At 50.2% G+C, this 22,389-nt stretch overlaps 1 protein-coding gene across 8 annotated transcripts in view; it reads right to left on the bottom strand.

The window, feature by feature from the left end:
* Nucleotides 1-22,389, bottom strand: part of LOC135264125 (roundabout homolog 2-like) — a 168,346-nt gene that overhangs the window by 131,897 nt on the left and 14,060 nt on the right. For 3 of the 8 annotated variants that reach the window (XM_064352798.1, XM_064352799.1, XM_064352800.1), the window contains exon 7: nucleotides 16,307-16,415. In XM_064352798.1, coding sequence (XP_064208868.1) covers nucleotides 16,307-16,415 — 109 coding nt within the window. Of the gene's footprint in view, nucleotides 1-16,306; nucleotides 16,416-16,620; nucleotides 17,277-20,772; nucleotides 20,913-22,389 lie in introns of those variants that run through there. The other 5 variants (XM_064352806.1, XM_064352808.1, XM_064352804.1 and 2 more) reach the window with 5 other exon arrangements.

Here is a 22,389-nt window from a genome sequence, read left to right as displayed (position 1 = left end):
ACACACACACACACACACACACACACACACACACACACACCAAGCAAACTGCTCCCCAGCTACAGTACCTGCTGTGAGGTGAGTGGAGAGCAGGCATCAGGGAGGAAGATGAAGGGGAAGGGGGGGGGGGGGGATAGAGCTCTCTCTGCTCCAGGAATCTCCGCAACCTATCCAGGGATCCCAGGCTCCTCCCACTTTAACTGTGTCAGTCCTGCACTTAACTCCTCCCACATTCTGTCAGTACTGCAGTACACAGAGGTTCGCTCCGTGTTTAAAGGTGTCAGTGGTACCGGCCAGATTTCTCCCGTGAGCCGGGCGCTGTTCCTTGAGCCCTGAGCAAACCCAACAGCAACACACACACACACACACACACACACACACACAGCCAATAAAAACAGCCCCAGCACAGGCCAGCGAGTTGTGTGACACCCACCGCAGCGGTTTAGGAGAGTCAGCGGGCCGCGCTCACACGGACACGAGTATGAGGAAGATGCTTCAAACGCAGCTCAACAGGCGGGCCGCGGGCATCCCGATCGGCCAGCAGGGGTCGCTGGTGTGCACTGAGACTGAAACGCTCCCCTCCCTGAGCGACGCTGAAGCCAGAGCAGGTTAGCCAAAGGGCGCAGCTCTCACCACATCCGGGCAGGAGAAACGCCACTGGCTGGCAATTTTTGTGTAATGAGCAATTAACAGAGTTCTGCAATTTTGATGCAAAAACATCTTCTGTAGCTCTGTCAGCCAGCATTTACATTTTCTCAACATGAAAATTATCACCGCTATTATAATAATGTTCTTCCACTGACCTCCCTTTGGCAGGTGGGTGGTTTATGCTAATTGTGTTTACACACACGCCGTATTGTCTGTAAGTAGAGGCAACAAAGTTTGCACCGCGTCCTATAATCTCTATTACTCTCTATTAAATATGTAAAAAATGAACACGAGCTGGGGTTTTATATCGAACCAGAGGGAGGGAGAGAGAGAGAGATAGAGAAGAGATGGAGAGAAAGAGAGAGAAGGAACCGGGCGCACAGACAGGGCCGTGTCAGCATAGCGTGGCATGTCCCAGAAGCCACGCCCCCTCACCGACCAGCGCGACAGAGTGACAGAGAGAACGAGAGAGTCACGGGCGTCTCTCCATCTGTTCAAAGCCATCGGACCGCCCCCGGCCCAACTGCCTCCACCCACCAGTCACCAGGGGTGGGGGCGGCGGGGGAGTCAGATTACTAATCCAGACACCCACGCACGGTCAGGGTCCATCACGCAAACGAGCAGCGAGACAAACAACATGTCACACGCGTGAGGTCACCCGGCACGTTCCGCGAGCGCGTCCGCGATGTTGGCGGCGGTTCTGAGGCGGGAGGTTCTGATTTTCCTCGCGCAGTCTGTTCTGTTTAACCCCGCAGTACTGACACGTTCACTGGCACCGGTGTCTGACATAACATCCATCGCTCTGTCAAGCACTTGTTGAAGGCAGCCAACCAGCCACCGAGCTCGGCCAGAGTCATAACCAAACCCGAGACTTTACATTACATTAATCTGGCAGATGCTGTTATCCCAAGCGAACAATAAGTGCATACCAAAGGTCATTGGAACAACTACAGAACGCAGGTCTGATAAGGTACAATACTCATTGTGTAACAGTTATTCATAGCCATGAACACCGTAAGTCCAGAAACATGGAAACCACATAAACAGGTTGGGACGCACTGTAAATAACTTTAATATTATTTCACTAAAAATACGAATTTCTGATATGGGAGTGCTAACTTGTTAACCATGTAGTGCAAAAATAACCTCAGTGTTCCTGGATGAAGGTCAAAGGTCAAGGGTTAAGGGTCAAGTTAATGGTGAAGATCAAAGTAGGCGGTTATTCTGAGCTGGCGGAAAGCAGGTAAGCACACTCACCTGTGTTCCCCATTCAAACAGGTGAGTATGCGCTTAAAATCCCAGTCCCACCGCACAGCCAATCAGAAAGCAAACAGCAGCCCGCCGTCTCTGATGCACGCGCGTACAGTTTATAAAAACCCAAAGACCAGCGCGGCATTGGGAAATCGACCGGTTGTGGGCGATTGGGTAGAGCCATGGAGTCTTACTCCAATCGATACTCACCGAAGATTCCAGAGCTGAACTCCGGGGGGGAGGGGGGGCTGGGAAATCCATATAATAACACCGATAACTCAGGCGTCACATTAGCTAACCAAGCGGCAAGAGCGTTTTTACCAGTGAGGGATACTACAGCAAACAACGGGGGTGCGTGGAGGGGGTTATACAAACAGCACGAGAGGGATGGAGAGAGAGAGAGAGAGAGAGAGGAGGGAAGGAGGAGGTAGGAAGAGAGTGAGAGGAGAGAAAGAGGCAGGGAAGAGAGTGAGGGAGGGGCAAAGGGAAAGGGAGAAAGGAAGACGCAACAGGGAATGAAGGAATGAGAAAGAGAGAAGGGGAGAGCAAGAGAGAGAAAGATACTCATATTCCATTATCCAAGCCCTCAGCAGCCTACAGGACAGGAAAGGACATGGAGTTATCAAGCAAAGATGAAAGTCAGAACCTTGGGGCCACATAACTGCGTAATTTCTCATGTCAGAGTCGCGCGGGAGCAGCGAGCGAACTTTACCAACGCTCACCTCACTCAAAGTGTGTCTCCCAGTGAAACGGTCTCAGCTAATACTGCTCGTGTGGCATTATTATGACATTTCAGCAACTAAAGCAACCGTGGATTAGCAGGAGTAACACACAGTTATAACAACATATGATTTTGGGGTCCTATATTTTACTTCTCATTGGTTAATCGCCGCTGAGGTCAGCAGGTATGGCGGGGTCAGTCCCGCGAGGATTCCGAAGTTTGCGTTTGGGGACGAACACGCAGGGAAAAGATTCATTCTCCCCGCTTTTCGTGACCAGAGCGCCACGCCTCAGCATTGCCTCCTGTTTCTGCCGACTTGGTGAAAAAAACGGGCACACGTCACACGCTTTAAAGCCCCCCCCCCCCGGGGGTGCATCGATTCTCCGGCCCCCCCCAAAAAGGTCTGAGAAAGAGCCGGGTGTCCCGCGGAACAGGAGGGGGACCGCGCGGGGCGACCCGCTCCGCCTCTCCGGATTGGCGGTCACGGGCGCGGGGAGCGTCTGACATTTCATGGCGGGGACCGGGGATTGATCGCTCTAATAAAAGGAGCCGGCCGCAGCCAGGGCTGCTTCACACACTCACACGCTCACACGCTCACACAGGCACACACTCACACACTCACACACTCACACACTCACACACTCACACACTCACACAGGCACATACGCATGCACACGCTCACACACTCACACGCTCACACGCTCACACAGGCACATACGCATGCACACGCTCACACACTCACACGCTCACACGCTCACACAGGCACATACGCATGCACACGCTCACACACTCACACGCTCACACGCTCACACAGGCACATACGCATGCACACACTCACACACCACACGCTCCAGCTCACACAGGCACATACGCATGCACACACTCACACGCTCACACAGGCACATACGCATGCACACGCTCACACACTCACACGCTCACACGCTCCCCACAGGCACATACGCATGCACACGCTCACACACTCACACGCTCACACGCTCACACAGGCACATACGCATGCACACGCTCACACACTCACACGCTCACACGCTCAACGGCACACGCACACGCTAAAGCCCCACCCCACCCCTCCCACCGCGGTGCATACGACTGCACCCTCAAACAGTCAGAAAGACACGTCCCGCAAAGCATGGACACGGCGCAACTCCGCTACACCTCCCGGAATTGGCGGCACGGGCGCGGAGCCTCGCACGTTCACGTCAGCAGGGCCCGCGATTGCAACGCTCACACAAAGACGCCGCACGCCCGCCAGGCTCTTACAACATCACACGCTCACACGCTCACACGCTCACACGCTCACACAGGCACTACCTGCACACGCTCACACACTCACACGCTCACACGCTCACACGCACATACGCATGCACACGCTCACACCTACACGCTCACACGCTCACACAGCCACACACTCACACGCTCACGACGCTCACACGCTCACACGCTCACACGCTCACACGCACACGCTCACACGCTCACACCTCACATGCAGGCCTCACACCTCACACGCTCACACGCTCACACGCTCACACACGCACACCTCACACAACTCACACAGGCTCACACGCTCACACGCTCACACGCTCACACGCTCACACGCTCACACGCTCACACTCACACCTCACACAGCACACGCTCACATGCAGGCTGCTCACACCTCACACGCTCACACGCTCACACGCTCACACGCTCACACGCTCACACGCTCACACGCTCACACGCTCACACGCTCACACGCACATACCAGCATGCACACCTCACATGCGAGGGCTGCTTCACACACTCACACACTCACACGCTCACACGCTCACACGCTCACACCTCACACGCTCACACGCTCACACACACGCCATACGCATGCACACCTCACAGCCAGGGCTGCTTCACACACTCACACACTCACACGCTCACACGCTCACACGCTCACACGCTCACACGCTCACACAGGCACATACGCATGCACACGCTCACATGCCAGGGCTGCTTCACACACACAGCTCTGCTGGGCTTCCATCTGAATGTGAAGGAATGTCTGGGGCGTACAGTACAGTGCACACACACACGCTCACTTACACAAGCACACACACACACACGCTCACTTACACAAGCACACACTTACACATGCACACACACTCACACGCTCACTTACACAAGCACACACTTACACAGCACACCACATACACACGCCACTACAGCACACACACACATGCACACACACACACGCTCACTTACACAAGCACACACTTACACATGCACACACGCTCACTTACACAAGCACACGCTCACTTACACAAGCACACGCTCACTTACACAAGCACACGCTCACTTACACACGCACACAAGCACACACTTACGCATGCACACACAGGCACATACGCATGCACACGCTCACATGCACACATATGCACAGACATGCGCACTTACACACACACACACACCAATACAACATGCATACACACACACACACACACCAATACACACACACAACTATACAGCTTCCGTCCCCCACCATAGATTCTACACACTCACCAGATACTCCACTATGGAAAGTTAGTTTATGCGTCAGCTTTCCTGCAATCTGACTGGTTTTTGCCAGCATTGTGATGTCACAATTCAGATCTCCATCAACAGTTCCACCTCTTCAGAACAACTAACTGTCGGTTTATACCCAAACCACACCCCCCCCCAGAATCTGGCTTTGGTCAGTCTGATCAGAAAGGCCACCTTTGGAAGCAGACCTGTTAGCCTGCGCACCTGCTAGCCTACGCACCTCCGTACCTCTTCAGTGAGGAATGCTGGGAGCAGGTAAACAGCAGGCGGGTTTAGCAGCGGTGAGCATGGCGCTATATGGAACACAGGAACATCCTGTTCTTTAGCGGGAAAGAGAGCCTTTACTGGGAAGCGGGCGTGTTCATACGCATATTCATTTATAATGGCGTTTATGTACACTGAGTCCAAGTAGCACTCTACTGAACACTCACAAGGGGTTTCTAATCAATAAGGCCAATTATAACTCGTATAGTGACATATTTATTTAGGGTGTCAAACGCTCAGCTCACTTGTATTAATACAAACATAAAATGTGTCGATATAAAAATGTAACAGCGGAGAAAAACACAGACAGCGCTCTCTGGAAATCTCTGATTTAAATTTAAACTGATAATTTATTATGTTAGATGTATGGAACACGAAAAGCAAAAAGGGTTTCGGAAAATGTTTTTAGTAGTCTTTGAATACGCTGAAGAAGGTTGTTTTCGTACATCGATGTAATAAATTATCAGTTTTCGTTTTGTGGAGAGTACGTGCTTTTCCACACTGCTTTATTTTTTTGGGGGGGGGGGGGGATTCAGCACTCAATTACGAGTAAATCGGTCGGGTTCAGAACATTTTATTCTCCATTATATAAAAATAAATTCACGGGTGAATGAACAGCTGAGCACGTTCTATTCTCCATCACATAAAAATAAACTCACAGGTAGATGAAGAGGACTAATGGGAAGAACCAGGCCTTCCCCCCCCCCCCCCTGTATTTGTACAGACATTATTTTTCTCCATTATACATTCACACTTTCAGAAACGAGACTGAGAGACACTTCAGACTCTTTTCCACAGCACAAAACCGCTCAGGAGCCAGGAGCCTAGCGGGGACCTCGGCAGTTCCCACAATGCATTCTGGTTTCTGTCGCCGCTGAACTTCGATAATCAGAATTTGGGAGGACGGGATGAAGAGTGGAGAAACAGGACTGTGAGGTTTAGGCCGGAGCAGCGTCAGCACAGGGGGGAGCTGGGATGAGAGCCACCTTTAACACTATCCCAGAATGCACGTTGTTTTTTGGACACACACGCACACACATATACACATACACACACACACTCACACACACACACACACACACACACACACTCACTCGCTCACACGCACGCACGCACACCAGAGCACATCACTTGCTCTCGTATCTCAGAGAGCTCATGACACAGGCCTCAGTCCTGCAGTCCAGACCAGTAAACACATCAGACAGAGCAAATCTACCAATGAGGACGTCTGATTCTCCCCTCTGACCTCATCCCACACCAGACAGACCTGAGGGATCCCAATGCACTGTGGACATCACACAGCCAACGGACAACCTCACACATCCTGCTAAATTTCCCAGCATCCTTTGTAGCGCACGCTCATCGTGTGAACTGCACTTTTCACACAATTTTATAACATCCAACACCACCACCCCCCTCTCCTTCGGCATAACAAACTCAACGAGGACCAAAGCTGAGCTTAATCCTGCACATAATCCACAAATGGATTAATGTCGAGTAGAATTATCGGACGCAATTTGCATATACTGTCTCTCTTTTGAATTCCCTCTCCCTAGTTTGCACCCCTAGAGGCCAGAAGGGGGAACTGCAGAACAGATTGCCCTTGAGAGCAGAGTATCGCTATTTTTCCACACACACCAAAAAAAAAAAACCCAGCATCTAATACCCTTCAGCTCATATTTCCATCAGTCCGCGGGGGGGAAACGGGCTAGCACAGCTCCGCGGCGGCTAATTAAGCGGCTATAAAACCGCAGAGGGCAGAATGGATATTTTCAAGCAGAAATTTTCTGACACAAATAAGCCGGCCCGGGCCCCGGCGCTATTGATCCCCCCCTGTTTGGTATCGATTCGCCGTAAAACCGCGTTAAGTTTGTTTGAGATGGATCTCTGAAGCGTGGAGAGAGAGAGAGGGAGAGAGAGGGAGAGAGAGAGAGAGAGATGTGTTTCACAGAGAGTTGGCAGGAATGAAAAAAAGAAAAATAAAGATGAAAATAAAAAAAATAAAAACCCTCGCAGGACTGTCTCAGGGAATTCTGGGAATTAGCTTTAAATCTTTAACAGGCGAGAATTCGGCTCTTCTGAACCGCAGCAGAAACAAAAAATTTTAAAAAGCAATTACATATCTGCGTTCCAGCAGGCCGTCGGTACGAGCGTGCCCAGGGACCCCAGACCTGGCGCCCCCAGAAGCCTCTTAGAGAGCGAATCGCAGGCTTCTGCCGAGGGCGTTCTGATTAAAATGCAACCTGGCATATGTCCAAATATGGATTTGCATTTTTAAAAAAAGCATATGTTAAATTAAAATAAATATGTAAAATTATGTTTAAAAAAAAGTTCCCTGTAAACACTGGAGCAGATGTAGTGGGTTTTGGCGTTTAATTTGATCGTTGTGAATTTAAATGTAATGTGTCTTATGTGCTGTACATTTAATCTTTCATCACGCAGTCCACCTCACCCACTCCCATGACCCACAGTAAAAAATAAATAAATAAACAAATTAATAAATAAATAAATGCAAATTTGAAACCCTGGAAAGTTCACGGTAAAATGAAAATAGAAATTCAAAGCCATCTTACGTAAGCTTTCATCTGTCTTTGTTAAGCCGCAGGCCTGGCGGTTCTAGCAGACCGCTCAGTAGCTGTTTTTAAGATGCTGACCATGGCATCGGCAGCAGTCTTTATGACCCTGCAGGGAAAAACCTGGACTGTCGGTCAGCAATGCGTTTTAGGGGCTAAACACTTAGCCCCTAAAAAAACGCTTTAAAAACAAGTTTCAAAAAAAGTTTAAAAAACCAACTGTAAATGGCAGAGGTACCGGTGTACATTAGCATGGGATAGGACCGGCCAATTCCCACTTAAACCCAAATGACGCTTGAAGCAGGTGGGCCATCTCTGCCCCCCCCCCAGCCTCCCCCATGAAAGATCACACGGCGGGTCTCTCCGCCCCTCCCAGAATCCTCCGGGGTGCCTCCTAAACGAGCTGCAACAGACTCTGCAAATCTGTTTACCCAGGTGAGGCCATCTGCCCGCCTGGCAGGCGCCAGCAGGTACCTCTGCTTCTCACTTACCTATTAACCACTCCGCTTTTACCCACAATCCCCCTGGGATCGGGAGGGGGGGGGGCGCCAGCAAGTTCCTCTGCTTCTCATTTACTTATTAACCACTCTGCTTTTACCCACAATCCCCCTGGGATCGGGGGGGGGTGCAGAACCGGCCGTCCTGGCGTCAGGTGACAGGTGTCCGTGCCTCAGAGCGGCAGACGAGGTCTAAAGCACACAGGTGTGCGGGAGCGTCAGGTACAACTGAGCGGTCCGGCTACACCCCCCCCCCCACTGCCACACCCCGTCCCCTCACGATTCCACCAAGTCACTCAACTCATACAACGACAACTAATAATAACAAACCATAATCACGTCCCCTCACCATTCCACCAAGTCACCCAACTCATACAACAACAACTAATAACAAACCATAATCACGGACACGTGTGAGATACATAAACACACACGCGCACACACACATGCGCATCTCATACATAAATAAATATGTACGCACAGTTAATTACTCGTGAAAGATAATTAACCCCATGTGGCCACCCAGCTGTTTTTTATTTATTTATTTATTTTTTTTTTAAGCTTCAGTTTCTGAGTTTATTTTGCATAAACTCCGCCTTTTCGCTCGCTATCGATCGGGCCCTGAAGAAGCAGCGTTTCCCCCTCAGTCAGACGGACGTTCTGATGTTGCCATGACGGTGGTATCTATGACAGCACCAAAAAAACAGAGGGGAGAACAAGACGTCCTGTTTTTGATTTCAGTTCTCGCTGAGCGGAGTGTGTGGGCGGGAGGGTGGTTTTTTTTTTGCTATGTAAAACAGGCAGCTAAGCAGAGAGTAACGGGAGTTAAACCAAAACAAGAGCAACACAACTTCTGTTCACCGGGGGGCGGCGGGGGGGGGGCGGCGGAGATGGTCGGACTGTCGCCAAAAAAATGGAATGCTTGTAATACAGGAGCACGTACACTTCAATCTCTGCCGTGGGTTAGAAAATACATAAAGTTTTTAAAAAATGGAGTCCATGCAATACTGTAATGCTCCCATCGTAAGTTTATTTTGCTCAAACAAAAACAGCGATTGAATCCCCAGGGGTCTTACTCCGATCCTGAAGAGGATCAAAGACGCAGAGCTGAATTTAATCTCGATCTGTCCTTGACTGCGACAAGCAAACAAAAGAAACCTTATGGCTTTTCTTAATGAACTCAGCTTGGCAAGTTCATTTTAGTCCAGGATCGCTGAACACACCAAAAGTGTGCTTGTGAAGAAAAAGAAATTAATTCCTGTTTTTTAAATGTTGAAGTTAAGGGAAAATTCTGGTTGAAACCCAAACAATGTCTGTGTGGAAGAGGAAGTTAGCTCATCGTGGCAGCATTACAATAGTAGAATTACTCACTAATAGAGGTGAGTCTGGAACTGGCAACCCTGTAATGGCAACCCAACCCATACAGACTGGAAAAGTCTATCGCCACCTCAGTGTCCTACTACTGAGAGCCCCCCTTTACCTCCCCCCTCAACCCCCCAACCCCCCCAACCCCACCCAGGATGAGGAACAGGGCCTAGCTGATGACTCACACAATGCACTGGCGATGCCGATCGAAGAAGCGATCCCCCCCGTTTTTCCAGCTGAGAGGGGGAGTGGATGAGTGCTGTTATAAATATGTTGAATGTATTTATGACTTCAGACTGACGAATAATAAGAGTCATGAATCTCTGTAAACTCACACGCGCGCATGCACGCAAACACATGCGCGCACACACACACGCACACATGCACACACGCGTACACACACAGAACAGCTTTATGGCTATTACATTGAAGATTTTATTTAAGAATATATTTCTAACCCCCCATCCCCTCCACTCTGATATAATATTCATTATAGCTGTTGCAGTCATTCTGTAAATTGAGGCTCTGGGGTGATATTCATAACAATCTGTAGCAATTTGGGTTATTAAAAATGATTATTAAAAACGGGAAAGGGAAGACGACAGGACCGTGAGGAAACAGTGCTGTGAGAATGAGAATTACTGCACTCTCATTGGCTGTAATGAGAATTACTGCACTCTCATTGGCTGTAATGAGAATTACTGCACTCTCATTGGCTGTAATGAGATTCGCCGTGCTCTCATTGGCTGTAATGAGATTCGCCGTGCTCTCATTAGTTGTAATGAGATTCACTGAGCTCTCATTGGCTGTAATTATACCCAATGGAATCTCAGCCCCTCCTCCATGTCCCCTGACCCCCCCCCCCCCCTTCCCCGCCCAATTCCTGTGGTCTGATAGCAGATGACTGTTCATTTTGTCATTTTGGGTGATGGGAACAGTGCCAGAACAAGCTGGGGGGTGGCGGAGGGGGGGGGGTCTTCATCAAGCCAAGCATCCCATGGAATTGCGTATACCCTCCTGGGGGGGCTGTTTTTTTTTTTTTAGCAGGGCCAATAAGCAGCTGTTCCCAGACTCCAATAAACAACATATGAGGGGGCCGGGGTGGGGGCCGGGGCCGGGGGTGGGGGCAAGCTAATATTTACTGGGGTGATAAAAGGGTCCCATTTATGAAAAGGATGGAAGTCACATATCGTTTTTATGGTCCTCCACAGGCCCAGTGAGAGGTGCTTATCTCACCAGCGGCTCCCTGTGGGGGGGGGGGGGGGGGGGTAATAGTCTCGCCCGTCTCCCAGGACCCGGTTTTACTGTGAACGGGCACAGCTAATACACGGCAGGGCGAGAATTTATGCCCCCCCCCCGCTCTAGCACCACAGGCCCCCCAGCTCCTTCAGAACGGGCCGGGGAACGCGTCTCCTGCACAGAGAGCAGGGGTGGGGTGTGGGGGGGGCGAGGGGGGGGACAGCGAGGGCGAACCCTGCTGAGTCTCTCACGCCACAGCGAGCAGCTTATTTGATGAAGCCTAGCACACCGCAGCTGAGCCGCTGGAACACAAGCAGTAAACACTGGACCATTCAGAGAACGGTGTGCAGGAGGAACGGTGAGGAACGGGAGGATGGGGAGGAGGAGGGAGGTGAGCTGGGGTTGTGTGTGTGTGTGTGTGTGTGTGTGTCTGTGAGTGTGTGTGTGCGTAGGTCTGTGAGTACATGAGTAAGTATGCGCGCATGTGCGTGTGTGTATGCCTGTGCCAATGTGGGTGTGCGCAAAAAAAGGGAGGGAAGGACAGAGAGAGAGAGAGAAATGGATAAAGAGAAAGCAAAATGCCACGCCCTGTCATCCCCATAACCCCCATCCCCACTCTGCATGACAGATTTGGCCCTAGACATATACCAAATGTGATGGCATGCACTGAGCAGTGGAACTGTGAACCCCCCTCAGAATGTAGACTTCTGGGCTCCAAGTGAGGACGAGCATCCAGTCTAACAGCAGCGAGCTCTGCAGCGCCAGAGATTCGCTTTGGCCTGCAAGACACCAGTCTGCCGCCCCCATCACCACCCCAACCCACCCCAACACAAACCACCCCATCACCACCCCAACCCACCCCAACACAAACCCCCATCACCACCCCAACCCACCCCAACACAAACCCCCCATCACCACCCCAACCCACCCAACACAAACCCCCCATCACCACCCCAACCCACCCCAACACAAACCCCCCATCACCACCCCAACACAACCCCCCATCACCACCCCAACCCACCCCAACACACCCCAACACAAACCCAGGTTCACCACTCTGCGGAGGAGAAGGTTAATTACGCACCAGTGTTAAGAGAGACCTGCACATCTCCGGTCCCCTGTCTCCCTGCTCAGAGTCACTGCACTCATCCCTACTGAGAGGAGGGAGGGAGGGAGGGAAGGAGAGAAAGAGAGGGGAAGGGAGTCACAGAAAGAGGGGTGGAGAGAAAGGAGGAGAGAGGGGGAGAAGGGTAGGGGGCGAGATGGAGACAAAGAGGTGGAGAGTGAGAAAAATAGGGAGAAAGAGGGAAAGAGAGAAACAGAGAGGGGGAAAGAGAGAGACAAAATGGGAGGAGTGAAACAGACAGAGAAAGGTGGAGGGAGGGAGAGAGAAAGAGAGAGGGGGAGGGAGGGGGAGAAGGAGACAGAGAGAGACAGAGGGAAGGAGAGAGAGAGAGAGAGGGAGGAGAGAGAGAGAGAGAGAGAGAGAGGGAGGGAGAGGGAGACAGACAGAGAGAGAGAGGGAAGGAGGGATGGAGGGAGGGAAGGGGAGAGGGAGAGGGAGGGAGGGAGGGAAGGAGGGGTGAGGCTCTCCTGAACAGAATAGTCTCAGAGCAGCGTTTTGGGCGGGAGCTGCCAAAACAAACACACTTCCTGAAACCATTAGACCCAGCGGGGAGCCCTAATTACCCGCTATCCGCGGCAGCCTGCTCAAAATAACGGCTCTGCCGACAGGTCTTTAAAAGGCGAGGCCGCCATTACAGGCAGAGTGCGCCGAGCTCACCGGGATTCAAACTAAAATCATCAACTGATATAACGGGTTTGCCGATAAACCGTAAAAAGGTTTAACATATGTGCAGGCAAAAAAAATCCTGGGCTAAGGAATTAAGTATGATACTAAGCGCTTGTGTAGATTGTTCTTAGTTAGGCTACATAAGACTCGTTTGCCCGGGTAGAGGAGAAATTAACGCAAGCCAGTGCTTTCTCTCTCCGTTCCTGCTCATTACCTATCAAACTGCCTATCAGGCCTGGGTCAGATGCTACTGTTACATCGAATGCTTCACTTGGAATGTGTTAGGCCTTTGGTTCTGTAAAGGCACACCAACTTTAAACAGTATTCAGAATAAAATTCTTCCTGGTGAGTGCATGGTCCCTTTCATGGAAAATTATCATGGATCTGCAGGAGTGTCATCGTGTTTTACTGGCATCTGAAGAGTTAAAAGTCGTTCAAACTCGTGCTCCACCGAGACACGCCAGGCTTGGAATTCGCGAGAATTACACAGCGGCGGTACGAGGACGTGCGCGTGCAGATGGGTGCCCTACACGCGCCTAATTTACAGCCCGCCTCTGTGCCAGCGAACGCATTCGATAACGCGTCAGAGAGATTGACACAAACACGCTGCAGCGGCGTCGAGCACTCGGGGCCGCGGAGTTATTTACGCAGGCACATAAGACGACGGCGCGCTGGCCACGGGCTCCGGCTCCGCAGAACCGTTAATGCGCTGGCGTAACGGTAGTTTCGCCGCATTTAATTACGGCTCAAACTTTTCAATCGGCCACGCTCGTGAATTACGGCGGGGTCGGGAACTGGCAGACTCTCGCGGTCTTCTGTTGAGTGCTGAGAAACATTTTCACGCTGGGTCCCGCTCGCTCCGCTCCCTCCCTCCTTCCTCTGTACCTCTCCCCCTTTCAATTTCAAGGGGCTGCTACACATCAGTGCACACACTGGGGCCCAATATGCGGGGGTAGGGGGATACAAACTCACAAATTAGAGGCAGAATACTGCACGCGATGACTTACAAATATCACTGCTTGCTGCCACAGACTCCGGTCTAATTGCATCAGAGAAATAACAGTGAACTCCACCACAACAGTAGCTGCACTCAACAACACACACATACCTTTGCATCTTAGGATGGCTCATTAGTGGGTACCTGGTGTGTTGAGCAGCTTTTTATAAATGTTTTTGGGGTGCTGACCTGAGAAATCACATGCAATTAACGAAAGACCAAGTGCTCACAAAATGTTAGGTTGTCTGTAGATATTTATTACTTTTTTTGCAGAAATAGTCCGCACGGTCTAAATTGGCTTCCAGCATCAGTGAAATAAATGCTACTCCAACTCAAAGGCAGCCAAACAAACATGGTGTCTCTCCGGATGAAAGTCAGCAGGATTCATAAGTGACAGCCCCCATTCAAAGTCAACACACACTGGGATAATTGTATTCATAAAACACATTCTATGCATATTATTTGTCTTCCATAAAAAAGCTCATTTAAAAGGGAGAGGCAGTGTGCTCAGCGTGTACTAGAGCTGAACATTGCTGCCCTCTGGTGGTTATGGGGTACATCAGCAACTATTAGAGGCTCTTCTCCATTCTAGCCAGACTGTTTTAACCAAACAACAATGAAACTGAATAACTTCTTTAAAAATGCATCGTACACTGTTCATTATTTGTGCTCACCTTCTGCTACTCTTGTGTTCAAACTCACCTCTTAGGAGAACTATTATATTTCACTTTTCAGCATGACAATAGCAACCAGCCAAGATACCCAACTCAACCACGGACGCAGTACCCATAGCACTGCTCAAAGATGCGATATAGAAAACTCGAAATTGTTCCTTCTGTGAATCTGCCACGTCTCCCCTCCCCCAACCCTGGAGTGGTTAAAAAATCAATAACCAGCCTCTCAGAACAGAGAGAAAAGAGCACTGGATGAAACATCTTGTTCACTCGGTCAACTTCATTTTGGACCCTGCAGCAGAAACAGGGCCCCATAATTGCGAGTCACGTGTGTGTGTGATGTGCACTGTGAGGACACCCACCTGTTAAAGCCCAATTAAGCAGCACAGTGCTGAAGTCCCCCAGCTCACAAAACAAAGCCTTTTAGCACAAGGGCCCATTAAAGCTCTTCAGATTAAAGCAGTCCAATTTAATATGGGGATGAATAGGGACTTACTCAGACCGCTTTTCTCTCACTGCGACTGGCCCTCATCCTCTGCCTCACTGTCTCCCTCACGATCTCTCTCTTTTTCTCCCTCACTCTCTCCCTCTTCCTCTCTTTCCCTCTCTCTTTCCCTCTCTCTCTCAAACACCGACTCACACACAGACACACACACAGACTCCCACTCCCACACACACACACACACACACACACACACACACACCTCCCAGAGGGCTCCATCTGTGTGTGGCTGAGCTGTCCCAGGTGTTGGTTCCAGTGGGGTGCCCTGTGGTGGGGTCTCATTAATCTGGGCCCTGCCTGAGAGTAGAGCGTCAGCACCCCCCCACCCCCCCTTACCCCGCCCCGTTCTCCTGCGCCCCCCCCCCCCCCCACTCTGAGGACACCCCGACCTTGCAGTCACAACAGTGTCCCCACAACGCAGGTAACACAAGGGACTGTGCAACTTCTCTGGGCTGCTTAGAGTTCAGAGACACTGTGTGTGTGTGTGTGTGAGAATGTGCATGTGTGCGTTGTGTGTGTGTGTGTGTGTGTGTGTGTGTGAATGTGCATGTGTGCATTGTGTGTGTGTGTGTGTGTGTGCATGCGTGAGTATGTGTGTGTGTGTGTACGTGAGCATGTGTGAGTTAGCGTGAGAGTGTGTGTGAGTGTGTGTGTGTGAGAGAGAGAGAGAGAGAGAGAGAGAGAGAGAGAGGGAATAGACAGCAAACACCACACTGCAGAGGCAGTGAATGTAAACATCATTTTCATTTAATTCCAAACTCAAATTACACAGCCTTGTGCATCCAGCATATAACCAGCTGAGGTCATATCAACTCCATTTTAAAGTGTATTCCAGCATTTAATACATTATGCGGCATCATTCACATTGTTCCCAATGAAACGCAGGGTGCCTAATGCTCAAAACTGCCCTGCTTTTCACAAAACCGTTAAAACCATCACGTCCTACTCAAACAAACCTTACAGCAGCCCCGTTGTGCCCACGCGCCCGCTGCTTTCAAACCTGCAGCGAAGAGGTGCGGATTACAACCGCAGCATCACCTGCTGGCTAAACATAGCAATGGCAGGAAAGTTCCGTCGGATGTTTGAACCAGAAATAACAGCGTTTGACCTGAGATCAGTTTCGGCTTTCGCACAGAAACGAGTACCATGTTGCCTGTTCTTGGATCCGTGATTTTTGGGGAAAGGAGGTGGTAGAGAGACTCCCCCAATGACTCTTACCTTGCACCTGGCCCTCCGACATACGAGTGAAGAGGAGGGTGGAGAAGAGGAAGAGGAGACCGGCGGGTCCCGCGCTGTTTCGCCCGACGCCCATCGCAATCTGCAGGGACTAAATAAAGAGACGGGCGGCTTCAGAACAAACAGGGTAAAAACATCAGAGTTTCAGACTGCGGTGTTGCCGATAATGAAGCATTCGGTTTAAATTCTACTTCCCCAGACATTTAAACACTCGCGTTTTTCAACTGAGCATATTCTAATTAAATATTCATTTTCAGCATGAATGTAGCCCACAATGGTTAAAAATAACATTTTACGGTCCCGCAGTTCTGCGAAACCCAAGTCGACGTTTGTAGGCTGCGTGTTGGCGGCCGTGTTGTTTGGGAATTAAATCAGTGCTGTTCTTCTTCGCGGCGCTTTGAGAACAGGACTCCTGCTTTTGCATAATGCAAAGCGTGCTTTTTGAAACATCCCGTGCAGATTGATTGCGATAACGCGTAGGCCTACAACTGGCAGCGTTTGCCCTACTCGAAACGGTTGTTGAACACAAAATCGACCTTGGATTTATTTCGCTCATTTACCATTCAAGTCTTCCGCTGGCAACAGCCAGCTTTCTGGGAAAAATATCACGCTGATGTACAAGCTGGATACATTTCAGAAATCCGTCTCCACTGACGAATAATCTCATTATTCTAGAAAAGGGTGATCAAGACAATTTTTCAGATTGTGCGAGTATTTTATCCAAAGAGCCCATACCATGGCGTGCGTTGTTCAGGTCGCTGTGCACCTCTCATCGCATGAAGTTTGTTGCCAATTAGCGTGTTAAAAAAACGCCAGGTTGCTTTTGCAGCTGTTATTCAAGTTAACTTTAACAAGCTAACTCTTCAATTAAGTCAACTTTGTTTTAATTTGATTAAAAATGTAGGTTGGAGAAATGTTTCAAAGTTTGTTGCTATGATTATTTATTTAGGCTATTTATTTTACATCACCAAACTATCACCGTCAACACTAAACTACCCTCCAGCTATCAGCGCCTACATTCTAATACCCCACCCAGCTATCTGCCTCTGCACTCTAATACCCCACCCAGCTATCTGCATCTGCACTGTAATACCCCACCCAGCTATCTGCATCTGCACTGTAATACCCCACCCAGCTATCTGCCTCTACACTGTAATACCCCACCCAGCTATCTGTCCCAACACTCTAATACCCCACCCAGCTATCTGCCTCTGCACATTAATACCCCGCTCAGTTATCTGCCTCTACACTCTAATACCCCACCCAGTTATCTGCCCCTGTATTCTAATACCCCACCCAGCTCTCTGCCCCTGTATTCTAATACCCTACCCAGCTATTTGCCCGAACAGTCTAATACCCCACCCACCTATCTGCCCCCGCATTCTGATACCCCACCCAGCTATGTGTCCCTGTGTTCTAATACCCCACCCACCTATCTGCCCCTGCATTCTACCCCCTTATCTGACTGTGCCATCTGTCCATGTTCCTGGTTGTGAATCCCCTGCATAGATAAATGTCTGTGAAATTTTTTTTTCTCATTACATGTTCAATATTTACATTAAAAGCAGCCAACGGACATGCTCTCTTTCACACGCACAAACACACACACATACACTCTCTGTCTCTCTCTCCCTCTCTCTCTCACACAAACACGTCGGGTGTGTTTAGAGAGCAGATGGGAAGCAGTGAACAGTGGTAGATGGTGATAGACAGCCAGATGTGGGAATGTTTACAAAATATTTTAAATGACTTCATGCAAATTCGAGAGAGGGAGAGGGAGAGAGAGAGAGCACTAAGTGTTAATGAAGCGCAGACCAGCTGGTTAACTTATCGAGTGAGGAAAAGCTCACTCACACAAACTTGCCCTTCAACTGCAGTTCATTCCAAGTGAATAGAGCCACGATTTCGGCACGGCGGAGTGCCTTTGTCACGGTTACACTGTAGGCTAATATGAATTTGTATGGATTAGCTGCGTTGTTAAAAATCCTGCGCGAGTAACAGTTGTCGATTACACAAACAATGTGCCAGTTAAGTGACACACTCGGCGACTGAATAAATTAGCATGGCTGAATAATACAGTCATTCAAAGATTTTTCAAAATGCGTAATGCTGCACGGTTGCGCTGCACAGCTGTCACAAAGCCTGGGTGCAGTTACAGGCGCGGCTTCGCTCGGATCCGCGCGGCACAATCAAGTGGCCATAAAGTTTCTGATTGCTTGCTTGCCGCATAATAGGATCAGCGTTTCCATGAGTGCATCATCTATCATAAATCGCTCCTTTCCTCTGGGTGACCTGTGACTGTCGCATTGCTCTCTCTCTCTCTTTCGTAGCCCCCCTCCCTTTCCTCTCTCTCTCTCTCTCTCTCTCTCTCCCTCCGCAATCACATGCAGAGACATACTGTCTGTCCGAGGGTTAAGTGGTCGTTATAGGCGCCCTGCTGCCCGTCCGTTATTGGCCCCTTGGTTCATTTGCCGTTAAAACGACGTCGAGTCAATCGAAATCCTTTTACGTTCGTAATGCACTGCGCAACTATTAGGAGGAGTGACGCACAAAAAGACCCCGCAACGATAACCGGAGAACACAGGTGGCTGCTTAAAATAAGTCAGATAAAATACTGTTATTATCAGCGCATTTTAGCGCCTCAACATAAAACTGTACGTGGGTGACTTGGAGACGGCACTGAGGCAGAACAGTGGTAAACATCACACACAGATATCCTCAGAAAACAGCCTTTTTTAAAAGCCGCAACCAGTCAGGCAGGGGTCTCTGTATTGACCACAAAGGAGTCCTTGAGCACGCGGCTGAAGTTCTTCAAACTGTCATCTTTATCGTCACCCTTACACCGTTACCGGGGTAACCTGCGCCGTTCGGCAGTGTCAGGTCTCTAAGTAGGGAGAGAAGCGGCGGAGACACATCTGTACCGTCACAGCTGGATCAAATGATTATTTGACATTTAAATTTTTGGAATTTGAAATTAAATGCATTTGCAGCGTTACCCATCTACGTTCATTTACATATACGCATTGAGCAGACGCTCTTATCCAGAGAGACTTACAAAAACCGCATACAGAATTGCTTAGACAAGGGGCAGAGATAACGCCATCACAATTGTCGCAATTGATAGTCGCAATTAATACGCATATAAACAGTTAGTACCAACCTTTAGCTGTAGCGGTCGTTTTCTAGCCGTGTAAAATGAGCCTTCGCTGAGGTGTATTGGTATAAAAATGTCTGCTTAATGCTTAGACTGGTCATTTTAGATTGTGAAGTAGTTTAACCTTCTAGGCATAAAAAATATATTCCTACAGATTGCTGGCAATCTTCAAAGCCTTTATTGTCATCAGTATTCAGAACCAAATACTTCATATGATTGTGCATTTTGGTCGGTGAACGTGTCTTTTCTTGAAAATTCCCATGGCGTTCGCTAGAGTGCTTTTAAGATTTCAAGATTTTTATTCCCATATGAAATTAATAAAATGCTTGCTGCTCACTCACTCTAACAGTGTATGCATAAATAAAACAAATACAAAAAAAATGGAAAAAAGTCATAAGAAATTAGAAGTATATTTCATGGGCTCCTAGAGTTGTAAGTGTCTCAAATATGTATTTGACCCCTGGGCAACCTCACGCACAAGCGAACAGCCCCCACCTCTCCTGCTGAACACCTGCCCCCACCTCACCTGCTGAACACCTGCCCCCACCTCACCTTCTGAACACCTGCCCCCACCTCACCTGTGAGACAGAATGGATTGTGAGGAGTCAGCTCTGAGTCAGGTGCATTAGTACCCCTCTCTGCCAAAAGAGATGGAACAGCAGCATATCACTGCATCACTCACTCAATCAATCAATCAATCAATCAACCAATCAATGAGCAGTGCTGTTTATAAACAGGTTTCCCCACAGCACTTCACGATGGGAACGTATGTGTCCTGGATAGATTCCAAAAGCGAGGGCAAAGCCCAGCTCAGCCGATCTGGGAACGAATCCGCTCTAAGCCCCCGAAAACGGCGGTCAAGCCGAGCTCCTGTGAAATGGCGGTCAGCAGGAGAGAGCGGGGCGGCTCTATGAGCGCTCGATGAGCTCGATAAATAAGGGTTTTTAAAGACTCCGGCGGAGGGAGACGCGGCCGGCGCGTTAATGGGGGCGCGCGGGGGCAGCCCAGCTCCGGAGACGGACGACTCTGCTCGTCGTTCACGGGAACGCCTCTGGCGGAAGCTCGGAGCCAGCAGGTCTACCCCGGGGGGGTCCCGTGCGTGCTGGGGACCGCTCTCTCTGGTCTCCCAAAACCTGTCCGTTTAGCAGCCTCTCTCTGAGCGGCAGTACAGTACGTCCCCAGAAGCAGCCCTGTCCAAACCTGCCACACCGTCACAACACCCCCCCCCCCCCCCGCCGGAATACAGCGACCACCACAAACACCCCCAAATTCACACGATCCCCAGCTTCCTTACCTCCACGTGTGGCCCCCAAAAATCACCGGTCCTTTCACTGTCCTACGTCCCAGAGTCCGGAGAGCAAGAGACAGAGACAGAGAGAGAGAGAGAGAGAGAGAGAGAGAGAGAGAGGGGGGTGGGGGGGGTGAGAAAAATGCAGGGATGGAGGGAGAGAGAGGGAGAGAGAGAGAGGAAGAAAACACAGTTCTCCCTTTACTGTCTTGAGAGTTTCTGCACTCGCACGCACACAGCTGGCACAGCGTCCGTCCGCCCCCCCACCCCACCCCACCCCCCCAAGGACAGCCCATCCGCGAATCCGCAAAGCCAGAGAGAGAGAGAGAGAGAGAGAGGGAAGAGGGAGGGCAGAGGAGAGATGTGCGTGAGATAGAAAGGCTGTGAGAGAGTGGAGGTGGGGGGGGGGCAAAAAAAGATGGGAAGGTGTGAGAATGGAGAGAAACGGGGGGGGGGGGGGGGGTGTGTGAGATACTCCCTGGATAGCAGATGGGTCATGTTCCGGTTAATCTGACACACACAAACACGCACACACAAATACTCATCTCTCACACTCACACACACACACACACACATCTCTCTCACACACACACACACACACATATGGGGGTCTCACCTGGAGCCTTAATTAATCTGATTGCATCGCTCTCTCTCTCTCTCTTGCTCGCTCGCTCGCTCAGGCTATAGCAGTGACGGTTTCTGTCCTTCCTACCAGATCCTGTCTCTCTCTCTCCCCTTTTCTCTCTCTCTCCACTGTTCTCTCTCACCATCTCTCTCTCTCACTCCCTACCTCTCTCCCCTTCTTTCTCTCCATCTCTCTCTCCTCTTTTCTCTCTCCCTCCCTCTCTCCTCTTCTCTCTCTCCTGGCTCAGCAACACCAGCGGTGCTTTAATTAAATAAGTGGTGGCTGGCCCGTCAGCTGGCCCGTAATATTTCATGATAAAAGTGTTCCCGACTCCTCCTCCTCCTCCTGTTCTCTGGGGGTGGTGTGTGTGTGGGACCCCTAGACCCCACACTAGACCCCTCCATCATTGGGAACTACAGACCGGTATCTCTCCTTCCATTTCTGTCAAAAACCATTGAACGTGCTGCATCAAATCAACTCTCTGTGTTTCTTTCACAGAATGAGCTCCTCGATCCCCATCAGTCTGGATTCAGACCAGGCCACTCGACAGAGACCGCACTCCTCTCTGTCAACGAAGCTCTCCACGCAGCCCGAGCAGCCTCCCTCTCCTCCGTCTTATTACTTCTGGACCTATCGGCAGCCTTCGACACAGTCGACCACCCCACCCTCCTGTCCTCCCTATCTGCAATGGGGATCTGTGGCACAGTCCTCAATTGGATTGAGTCTTACCTCTCAGATCGCTCCTTCCAGGTAGCCTGGGCTGGTAAAGTATCTGCGCCACACCCCCTCATCACCGGAGTCCCACAGGGCTCGGTCCTTGGTCCTCTCCTCTTCTCTCTCTACACCCAGTCCCTTGGCTCTGTCATCACAGCTCATGGTATGTCTTACCATTGCTATGCTGATGACACACAACTGTTTCTCTCCTTCCCACCCTCTGACACACAGGTCTCAGCCCGCATCACTGCCTGCCTGAGTGATATTCAGAGCTGGATGGTCCG

The sequence above is a fragment of the Anguilla rostrata genome, chromosome 9 (assembly GCF_018555375.3).
Source record: "Anguilla rostrata isolate EN2019 chromosome 9, ASM1855537v3, whole genome shotgun sequence".
In the NCBI taxonomy this organism is placed as follows: domain Eukaryota; kingdom Metazoa; phylum Chordata; class Actinopteri; order Anguilliformes; family Anguillidae; genus Anguilla; species Anguilla rostrata.
The sequence above is the reverse complement of the archived record's forward strand: the minus strand, read 5'-3'. Positions and strand labels throughout refer to the sequence as shown.